The sequence below is a fragment of the Charadrius vociferus genome, unplaced genomic scaffold (genome assembly GCF_000708025.1).
Source record: "Charadrius vociferus isolate BGI_N301 unplaced genomic scaffold, ASM70802v2 scaffold52, whole genome shotgun sequence".
Classification (NCBI taxonomy): Eukaryota; Metazoa; Chordata; class Aves; order Charadriiformes; family Charadriidae; genus Charadrius; species Charadrius vociferus.
In genome coordinates, this window is record NW_009647572.1 from 3,329,290 (window position 1) to 3,341,203 (window position 11,914).

The 11,914-nt window shown below is 41.5% G+C and overlaps 1 protein-coding gene across 1 annotated transcript in view; it reads right to left on the reverse strand.

Moving 5' to 3' along the window:
- The window catches only part of PDZRN4 (PDZ domain containing ring finger 4), a 105,637-nt gene extending 98,623 nt beyond the window's left edge, over positions 1-7,014 (reverse strand). Inside the window, exon 1 of the mRNA XM_009880854.1 lies at positions 6,946-7,014. Coding sequence (XP_009879156.1) covers positions 6,946-7,014 — 69 coding nt within the window. The remainder of the gene's footprint in view (positions 1-6,945) is intronic.
- Positions 7,015-11,914: the final 4,900 nt, after the last annotated feature.

Genomic DNA, 11,914 nt, shown 5'->3' on the forward strand with positions numbered 1-11,914 from the left:
ATCTCACATACTATTGTCTGCTTTCTTATCTCATGACTCTTTCTTTATCCTTCCTCTTGAGGTATGCGCAGGAACTATATGCCTTTTACAAGATAGTAAACAAGGACAGAAAATGAAAGCCTGGCCCCAGTGAAGTCAGTGGCAACACTTCAGAGTTTCCTGGATTTTATCAGAAAAAAATAATAAGCGTTTTATCAAAGGCAGTTGGCGTGAGATCCAAAATAACACTCAGGTACTTAGCGTATAATTCAGGTGTCATGTTCAGAAGAATGAACCCAAAAATTTCTGCTAACGGGTTTAGGTTTTTAGGAAATCAGATGATGACTTCCTCACATGCCTGGTTGTACGCATGGGTGTCTTCGCTACAGCCACCATCCATCTGGGCAGACAGAGCTGGTTATTTTAAGCAGTCGATGTGTCCCCAGACCCAAATCCCTATGACGCAATCCTCCAGGACTCCTCAGAGATCCTTCATACGAAAACATAGCTCTGTGGTGAGAGCCTAAATCTAGACAAGAAGTGGCCTTTCAGATGTATCTTCTCTTTTAAGCAACTGGCATGCGGTGTCTCAAAGCACAGAGCTGTGGCATGGGCACACAAGTCTCTGGGGACAGCACCCAACGCTCCCTCAGGCCACAGACCAGCACCCAGCATGGGATGATGAGCTCCTCCACCAGGAGCAAGAGCTCAGTTGTTAGCAATGCCACAACACTGGCGTCTCTTTTTGAGCACAGCCCGCAGAAACGTTATGGCAATAGGATGAGTTATTTAGATGAATGATGCTCAATTATCAGTGCAAAGTAAACAAGCAAGGAAACAGAAGAACCAAGAAGGTGTGCCTGCTAACCACAAAGACTATTTCTTATCTGTAGGAGAAGGCAACTTTTACGAACTTGTTAAAGTCTTTTCAGTTTAGCAGAGGTTCTTTAAGGAAATTCCAAGCAAGTTTCTGGGACATAGAAACATATGACAAGCTTTACTTGATTATATTTTTACCATAAATACATTGCTCTACTAATATGAGACAGTGTAGCTTTGAGGGGAATTACATAGAGCAGAGCTCCAAAATTGTTCAGTTAAACTGACAGGAAACAGCACTCCTACAAGTTTGTTGACTCCTTCAGCACCTCAAAATTTATTTTTGAACTTTTCAAACAGATAAATTGGTATTCAGAAGAGCTGTTTGGAAAAAAATAAGAATCAGCGGGTTTTCAATCATTTTGTTTAAAAATTTAGAGCGAAGCAAGAAGGAAAAGCTAGGAAATGAAGTGAGATCAAACCAGATCTACTTTTCCTACTGATTTAATTCAACTCAGATAATTAAACTAATTTCCAGACAATTAAATTTAGAATTTTCTCCTTTCATATTCTCCAGAGGTAAAAGTGTCCTGCCACAGAATTTCTATTAAAAACAGAACGTAGATATAAATGGACTCCAAATTGTGTTTGTGCTGATGCAGCACAAGATAGTACTTTCCCATTGCTGGTGAAATTCACGAGGAGCATTTCAAGGTGGCCCTGATATACAGCAAACAAAGGTGATGCAAAAGCTGCCTGCAGGTATCTCCAGAAAAGAATGAGAGATAATGGCAAATACCACACCAAGGAGTTGTCATGTAAATACCTCACACGTCATAAGTACCAAAAATTAATACTAGTGGCTGGAGGTTGGTTCAGAAAGAAAATAAGGATCACATCATCTAGTCTATTTAATTCTCTGAATAAAACCAAATTTCATCAAGAGCAAAGAAGGCAGGCCCCTGTGACAAGGAACACTGCTTGGCCCCCAGTCTTCTTTCCTTATCCCGATGCCAGCTATAAGCAGCATCTCCTGAAAAATACAGAAATGCCTCTGGTGTTTCAATGGGCAGGCTTGATGTCTCTCTTGTGAACCTTTGAATTTGAAGAGATGTACCACTAAAACTCAGTACTTCAAGTAGCCCAGGGGATATCAAATTGAACATAAAATCAGAACTCTAAACTGGTGGAAATTTGAGCTTTATGCTAATTATGGGAACCAACATGAGAAGCAAACTGCATAATCAGTCTTCAGAGGATTTAAAAACGCTGCAAGGAGGCTCTACTATCATCTCAGGTCAAATGTAAAATATAATTGTGCAACCTTCTAGTTTTAATCCCAGCTCCACCACTGACTTTGTGGCATTCCAGATTGCCTCTGTTTTCCCTTCTTGCTTTTCTCCTTTCTCCCTTTCAATTCTAAGCTCACCTGAGCCAGGACTGCTTCTTAACATGTAACCCAAAAAAGAAGTTCACACTGGTCTTTGGTTGACCTCCAAAGGTACTGTGTTCTCTCTCTCCACCCCCTTTCTCTCTGGGCTAACTATACATTTTGAAAACAAAGCACAAAAATTCCAGTGAACAGAAATGATTTCCATATGATATCTGCAGAATTCTGTCAAAAATTTGCATTTCCTTGAGTCTTACACAAGGCTATTGAAGATCACTGCTGATGATTGATCAGATGGTTCCCCAGTTTCTTTCCCTCTAATCCTCGCCATATTTCTCTTATCCTTTCCCCTAAAGGGGAATAGTCCACATCAAGAAGCTAACAAATGACTTAAATTAAAATTTGACCAATGGACCGTCCAGTGGATAAGGAACTGGCTGGACAGTTGCACTCAAAGAGTTGTGGTCAATGGCTAAAAGTCCAAGTGGTGACCAGTGATGAGTGGTGTTCCTCAGGGGTGAGTACTGGGACTGGTACCATTTAACATCTTTGCTGGTGACATTGATGTTGGGATTGAGTGCACCCCCAGCAAGTTTGACAACGACACCAAGCTGTGTGGAGCAGTCGACACGCTGGAGGGAAGGGATGCCATCCAGAGGGACGTGGACAGGCTTGAGGGGTGGGTCTGTGTGAACCTCATGAAGCTCAACAAGGTCAAATGCAAGGTCCTGCACAAGGGTCGGGGCAACCCTACGCACAAATACAGGCTTGGCAGAGAATAGACTAAGAGCAGCCCTTAGGAGAGGCACTTCGGGGTGCTGGTGGATGAGAAGCTCAACATGAGCCAGCAACGTGCGATCACAGCCCAGGAAGCCAAACACATCCTGGTCTGCATCAAAAGAAGTGTGGCCAGCAGGTCCGGGGAGGTGATTCTGCCTCTCTACTCTGTTCTCGTGAAACCCCATCTGGAGTACTGCGTCCAGCTCTGGGGCCCCAAACAGAAGAAAGATGTGGACATGTTGGAGCGAATCCAGAGGAAGGCCACAAAGAAGATCAGAGGACCGGAGCACCTCTCCTATGAAGACAGGCTGGGAGAGGTGGGGTTGTTCAGCTTAGAGAACTGGGGAGACCTTACAGCAACTCTCCAGTATCTGAAGGGGGTGTACAAGAAAGCCAGGGAGGGACTTTTTACAAGGGCATGTAGTAAAAGGATGAGGGGTAATGGCTTCAAACTGGAAGAGGGTAGATTTAGATTAGATACCAGGAAGAGATTTTTCACCATGAGGGCAATGAGGCACTGGAACAGGTTGCCCAGAGAAGTCATGGATGCCCCCTCCCTGGAAGTGTTCAAGGCCAGGTTGGATGGGGCTTTGAGCAACCTGGTCTCGTGGGAGGTGTCCCCGGCCATGGCAGCGCGGATGGAACTCGATGATCTTTAAGGTCCCTTCCAACCTAAATCATTCTATGATTCTGCGATCCTATGAAACTCACTTCTTTCACCCCATCAGTGCAAGAGAAAATCAGCTGTGAATGGCAGAGATCTGCTCCTAATGGACATGAGCACACAACAGGTCCCACCTCTCTAAGTGACTTGATGTAGGTTTCCCGGCTGCACATTCATTAGCTCAAACTTGCTTATACAGCACACGGGAAATAATAATGAAGTGCCCCATGAAGCAGCATGTAGGGCCATAAATTTCAAATTGAGACGTCTTCCGTTTCTCCACCAGTAGGCATTCGGAGAAGAGGACTTGGTGGGGTCCTACGCCTAATACCTTCTCAGGGCGAAGCCAAGCAGCAAAGTGGAGCTCTCTTCACATCCTGAGGACAGGTGAAGAGGCACTCCGAAGCACAAGGGTGCTTCACCAGTGTGTAGTGGTATCTCAAAAGCTTTCATTTTTAAAACATGACTCTTTGACTTTTTGTTTTAATCCCAGCCTGCACGTGCAAGACACAGTTATCAAAATAAAAGTCTCCGTCAGGCAAGCAAATGCTGGTTTTGGAGGGGGCCTCCGTGGTCTCTGAACTGCTATCTCAGGGAACGGCAAGCGAGCCTGGAAGAAGGGGGTGGGGGGAAGAGCGAGGAATTATACATATTCTAACGATGTCTTCATTTCCCAGCAGCTCTACAACAAAAAGCTCTCCGGTGCTGAATCTGACCTCACTACAAACAGTAGCAGAAAACATGCCTCACTGTAAGCTCCTGCACGGTTTTCCTCTGCAAACAAGCTTTCCTTTGTTTACTGTATTTTTCAAGCACATGAGTGCACAGACCACCCACAGTATCAGGTAGCCGAGCACGGGAAAGGTGAGAGACGAGGCTAGGATTGCTTCCTTATATGAATATAAATTAATCTATCTGATCCACATATGTTAGTGAGCCACAGCTCATCCTCAGTCAGTTCATGTCCCTGACAGGCTAACTTGTCCCAAGCTCTCCAGAAATCATGCAGATGAAAGAGCCAAGGCTGTGGTATAGGAATTAGAGGACTGGAGAGTTAAAAAGGGATTTGCAAATCAAATAGTAATGCCTGCCTCAGCTTAATTTAATTTATCATATTCTACTGCTGCTCCCACCCACAGCAGCAAGTCAGCATTGTACACAGAAGCAGTTATGGTGCGAGATACTACCTGATCTCTCCTGTAGCACCTGGTTAAAAATATGCTCAGTATCCTTTGGGCTCTGACCTGTATACACTGAAACAAAGATAGGGATGAGTCTACAGATGAACACAGGATCTGGCAGGGAGCACACTAAGTCATTTCTCTGCTCTCCTTCTGCACCTTATCAGTGACATTTCCCTAACAGCACAAGATGCAGCACCAGGCTCACTGCATTTCAGCTCCCCAAGGAAACTCGCTCAGATCCTCCCAGGGATTACACTTTATCTGGAAAGCACCAGGGTAAAACGTGAAAGCATTAGTTCATTTTGCACCTTGGTTATTCACATCCACAGACACTCCAACTCAAGAGCAGAGAAGATAACCGATAAAGGGAAGAATTTCTCTAGAATGTCTTTAAAAACACCACCTTTGGCTTTGCTGATCATTTCAACAGCATTTATTACTATGCAGCATTACTGCAAGGAATATTTTGAAAAAGCACTTGCTCTAAGACAGCCACAGCCTCTTTTTTTTCCTTACACACACGCAGCCCTTTAAGAAATGTCTAATCCCCTTCACAGCACAACCTGCATTTCTTACTCCCTGGCACAGAATTCCATTTTACACTTTCAGATCAGTTTGGCAATCCAGAGCTGGGGAGAGGGACAGGGAGGAGAGGGAAACGTGCTGCTACGCTTTTCCCTGTGCTATTGCTGTAAGAAAACATGATGATGGGATTACGACTAACTATTGAACTAAAGGGAAGTGTTCCACCTAGAGACCGTCTTCACCAGGCGAGGCAACGGGCAGGTTACCTGCAAACGGACACACTCTTAGGATTGAATACGCCTGCTGGTTCTGTGGTAAAAAATGATGCAGAGGTATTGCCCCCAGTAGTAATTAACAATGTTAATCTTCTTCTTCCTCTCTATGGTGATAAAAAGAGTCATTTTTATATTTAATTAATGCAGAGGATCATTTTGGAAACTGGCTAATGAGGCTCTGATCACATTACCATGAAAATGTGCATTAACACCGCAACTGAGGAGGCTGCTTCATGTGTAGAGAATCCACTTTGTAATTAGCCCACTGTGAAATGAATCACGTCAGGAGGAACTCGGAGGGAACCAGTCGGCAATGGGCACTTAGCTGCTGCTGTGCCAATCGACCACCAACACTGTACGCTGTTTTTTTTTTCTCCTCCGTGCTGCCTGTCAGCAGCAGCGCGGTCCAAAACTGCGAGCGTTCAGCCTCCGTCAACGGCAATGTGTCAAAGCCAGGACAAATTATAGAGGGAGAGAACAGATGCTGAAAGGCACTAAACTTTAGTATGCGAGGGTCTGCTGTGCCAAGAGGAAAAAAACAAACAAAAAGCTGCAAATCAAATCCCGATTCAATAGGACCCGGGCAAAAATTATGGGCTATTATGGTAAGTGCTTGTTTCATCTTATCTTATTCTGAAGGAGCTGGGAACATGTTAGCAGCACACTGCTACACTGCTACTCACACTGCTGAAAGAGACACCAAGATATCTAGATGGGATTAAGATCTTTGTCTAGCGGTAAACAGAAATAACACACACACAATGAATGAATGAGCAGCACACCTCACTCCTGGAAACCCTGTTGTACTACTCAGTACCTGTTTAAAGGTGACAAGCACATTTCAGAATCAGTTCCATTTTAATTAATTAATCTGAAAATTTAACATACTCTTGGCCAGCACAGACAAGCCATAAAAACTTTGTTCCTTAACTTAGAAATACCGGAGATCACAGACCTAACACTTTCAGAGGTAGCAGTGCAACTTATCTGAAATCAGTCTTATTACCAAAGCCAAGGGCTCCCTTAAAACATCACCGACACGGTTCAGTGAGACTGCTGCTATATGACTGACATCTTGGCAGAAGATGCACAAAAATGTTAAAAGAATCCCACAGGAAGTCATCTGAAGGGGGAGTGGCAAACGAGCAGAAAACAACAAGCACCCAAAATACTAATAATTACCAACACCCCCCCAACAACTTAGCTAGCAATTTTGCAAAGCAAAAAAAAAAAAAAAAAGGCAAAGCAAAACAAAAGCATCTCTACTTATTCTCTGTAAAGAATACACATTTATACTCTGGAGATGCTGGTAATATCCTCTGCACTCACCTGTGAAACTTCATAGAGCAGTTTGTAGTGCTCCTCTCTCTTCTGAAAAGTGCACAGATTGCAGCCCATCCTAATAAGCAACACAAGAGCAAAGCCTCTAATTTCCCCAGCACTGAAAGGCAAACGCACTGACAGGGAATCACCCTCCAGACTTGACTACTGTTTTTCATCAGTCACTCCAGCCCCGAAACACAGGCACACACCACTGTTAGCTGGAAGCGCGAGGCAGGGCAGTGTGTAGCAGCATGCTCTTCTTCCCTTTCCCTAACTATCTTACACTCACGTATACACACACAGAGTTTCGACTCAGTTCATGGCAACACTCCCCCTGTCTCTGCATCAGTGCACATGACTACACAGATTCTCACTCATGAATATTAATAGCCTCTCATTGATTATTTATGACAGAACGTGTTAGCGGGGAGGGGTGTCATAGCTGCTGCTGATGACAGATGAATATTCACTAATTAAGAAGCAAATGTACTGTGGTTAAACAAAATTCACTTGTGTCAATACCATCTCTGTTTATTAAGGGTAGAGGGACTAAGCCTCACGTATTTCACCCACACTCGCCTTAATTTTTACAGTAATTGTGAGACTAATTCATGAATGGGGGTGGGAAAGGCACAAGTCAAGTCTTATGTTAGGTCTCCACCTTGTGCAACAGGGATCACGGAATACATTTAAAATATTTGCAAGCATTTTAGGAGAGTGCTTGTGAAACCTCAGCTGATGTTGCTAAAAATTTAAAGCAAAGAAGGAGAGAAAATTAACCCAGATGGCTACACTGCTCGCTTCACCTTTGACACTGCCAAATTTAGCCAAAATTCCAGTGTACTTGTAAAAGGCATGAGTCTGTAACAACTCGTCATACATATCCAGCATATGTGGAAATGCAGGTGTGCCTGATCTGGTGCTTTTTACATATATACACACATTGTACTGTTTATTAAATAATCTCACATTCAAGTCTCTTCCGGCATGTAAAACAGATTAATAGTAATTAAAGCCCCAATTTCTAAGAAACTCAACCTATATAACCCTCTTGGACTACTAGATATCAAAGCTTTTATTATAACACACCATTATATCTCATTTTACCATTTGTAAATTAGATTTTAATGACTCCACAATTCTCAATGTGTGTATAAAGGCAAGGATGCACTTAAAATTAAACCCACATGTTAAATGTTAAGGCCAATGGAAATCACACTTAATTCCAGGCTGACATTAATTCCTATATTGTATAGCATGTAATCCATTGGTAGTTATGCAAAATAAAAAGCCCAAGCCATGACAAACCAAGACAGAAAATAAAAAGTTGCTTTTGTTTTATCACTCCTCTCTCAGCAACTCTGCTAATCAAGAGCTATGTCCTTGGTTCAAAGCATCTTTAATCTGGAGGGGATAGCAGGTGGGATCCAAAGCAGAAATAATTACTTGGAAACCAATGAAACCAGTTAGTTAAGACTGACACTGGGCCCTAAAGAGTTGTAATTACTAAGCACTGATGTACAGCTACTATTTTTTTTTTTGGGTGCAGCTTCCTAAAAGTGCTTTGTCAAACATTTAAAATCGATAACAGGAAATGATTCTAATGAGCACTAATTGTTAACAAATTGGCTTTGCATCTAGCAGCACCTCAAACACCACCAACATCGGGTAGCAAGCAAATCAACAATCATGTGCTGCTTATCAGTCCTGCCCCTTGGGACGCAATAATCCGATTTTCTGGGCCTTAATTTTACCTAACAGCCAGGATGAAAGCCAAGCAGAGATACCTACAGGAAAAACTGGACCATTACTGCGAACTCTGCATATTAGTAAAGTTTGCTAAAACCTCTATGTAAATTACAGATAGGTTGAGACTAAATCTTAATTAAATTTCATCTCCTTTAACAAATGAGCAGAGTTAGAAGGAATCAAATAATGACCATTAGCAGAGCAAGCTCTTCTCCTATCAGCTTCCAGCACTGTTCTGAAACATAACATTAAGATTAATTTTCATTTGGTGGAAGAACTTGAGCAGGCAGGTTTGGTTCTGAACTTTTCCAAAGTCCAAGGGTTTCCAAGCCAAACCATGGAGGCGGGTTCACCATTGTTAGAAAGAATCAGCCTCTGTTCTCCTCCTCCACACTCCCATGAAATGCTGTTCATGCTGAGAGGTTTAAACCCATGAAGCAAACATCAACTCAGTCTTTGAAGGTTTCTATATTGTGAGGTGCAGAAGGACTCTCAGATGTGTAAATTTTGAACTTAAGAAAGTCAGATCAATGAACTAGACAACAGTCATGCAAGGACAACCATGCCACCTTTCGATGAAAGTGTTCTCTCCTTCCACTGACACAACTTCTTCCTCTGACATATACACAGTCTGAAAGCTAAACTATACTCATAAAAGGAGACATGATTTACCCTAGTATATTTTTTGATAGTCCCTTAAAATTAGTTCTTAAGAAAAAGAGGGGGGAAAAAAGGATATGTTACTACAGGAATCTAGTTGTATATGCACAAGAAACAAACAAACAACAAAACAAAACCCAACAGACAAAATAAGCAATGGAAGACTACAGTTAATCTTTCAGCAGTTTCCCCTGACAGTCTCTTTTTTCATTGCTCTTCCTCTGGTTCTTTTGTTTCCTTCACTGAAGCTGATATAGGCTTCTCCATTCATTTATCAAGTGCCTGCCCTATGCCCATACAGACTGTAAAAGGGTTCTGTCTTCAGCCTCTGTGGCCACTAATGGACTGCACGGCTGAATAGATTTATTTGGGAAGGAAAGGTGTACTTCCAGATTCTTGAGCTTCATCTAAACATGCTGCTTTGATTTTACATGTGGTCAAAATACCAAACTTTGTGCAGCACAGAATGATATTCAAGGCAAACCTTGATTGAACTAATGACTAAAATGGAATATATGACGTGCTTTGGTCAAGTTGAATTTGATGTTGGGGAGAGAGCAATCTCTTTCTTTCCTTCCTTCTCTCCCTCCTCTTAATTCCCCTCCAACATCAAATTTGTAGTTAAAGGGGCCAAAAAGGTACTAAAACATAATCAAGTAATTCTTATTCTACATGTAATTCAAAGATATTTGAATAATTCAATGCTTTTCTTGATTGTGGAGTTCTCCATGTTCATCACCTACAATTTAATGTTACCATAAAGACTAAAATCATAATTTATAGTCAAACCAGGAATGCAATAATGCAAAGGGATGGAGTGTAATTTCAAGAGAGTTACAGCAAAATTTCTGTTAACATTTTCAAACAAGGTGCCCTTGTTTAGGTCCCTTAATTCATTTTAAGTATCCAGGAGATGACTTACACATTAGGTATATAGTTTCCTCACAGGTACAGAAGTGTCTAATTATAAGCACCCATACTTGAAAGTTTATCATTGCAAAAAAAATCAAGGCAATGACACTTCAAATTAAAGGCCACTCACTCCTTTATATCTTCTTTATCACACAGCTAAAAGATATATAATAAAATATAACATAAGTGAGGACAGTGAAGTTGTTGGTTCGAACTCAGTGGTGAAACTCAGTGAGGCAAACGTGGAATTCCAAGTTTCCTTTGCATGCCCTTGAATTCACACTCTCCTCCTGAATTTTCCAACCCTACTGCATTTAGTCTATAAATTTTGAAGAATTACCAGAAATTTAGCTCACAGTGGCAATGCAATTTATGGTCTTAGGGCTGCATACCTGTAAAACAAAAATGTCATAAGAAAAAGGGCGTTGGAGAAACCCTTTGCTTATCGCCACTTTCCTAAACGAAGGCTCAACTTCATAAGGCTTGACCTCAGGCTGGCCAGATCTTTTAGTTCATGGTGATAATTAGTGTTTTCTGTAAAGCCTCAGCTGCTGGAATCAAGTGATTGTATGCACCAGTCAGTTTGTGTCTTAGAAAAGCAACAAATTTTCCAGCCCTATGATTGCAGAGAAAAACTTAAAAACCTTCGGTAAATGTAACCCAAAGAGTCAGAATTTGCACACAAGCTAACCAGCTTAAATTCTAAAATAACATAATGTATATTACCAAGTAGGCTAAATGAAGGTGCAATCTATGGAAGTACAAAGTTATTGTAATGGGCTTAGGCTCTAATAAAATGGATTTTTCCAAATAGAAAACACTGGAAAATTTAACCACACTCCCTACAAAAGATACCTGAAAATATAAGTGAAGGTAAAAATGCACTATACGTTTTCCACAGACATCAGAACACACTTACAAATTGTATGATTAAAATGAGATTGTGTATCTACAATAAAATGCAACATTTGTAGGAACATTAATTTACGTCCATAGGAAATACACTTGTTTAAACACAGCCACTGAGGCTTCATGCACTGCTTAAAGTCACAGTAAGAATAAGGGTGGTAGAAGAAAAGGCAGGACATGGAATTCCCACGTTCTGTATTTCCTCAGAGGATTGTAATTTATCTGAAGATTTTCCAGGTCTACCTGATCGTAAATCAGATGAGGTCCATGAGTGGAACCTTCCACTAGGCTCAGATGCCTCCTGGAAGATAGGGAGCACCTACAACGTCATATGACACAAATCCAGTCTATTGATACTTTTTTTCATCCATGGTTAAATTGACACATATCTATGGGATTCCTGGTCCAAAATGTAAATACATATCTAGAGAGAAATCGAAAGTTAGCACATGAGGAACCTTCTCTGCCACGATTGTTTACAACACAAGAGCTATTTTGTTCTACACAGAAAATAGAATAAAAATTAAATGAACCCCTGTTTATCTACCACTCCCATGTGAACGGGCTGACTAGCTTTCTTTGGGAAAAGTACCATTCCTTTACCAGGTCTACTGGACAAACTTCAGATTGCTCAGGTACCTTTTTTCTCTTTTCTTTCTCAAAGTTTCATCCAGGATATTATTTTTCTGAGGTTTTTACTGTAAGTGGCTTACTTACTGTTTCTCAAACTGCTGCAATTACACAT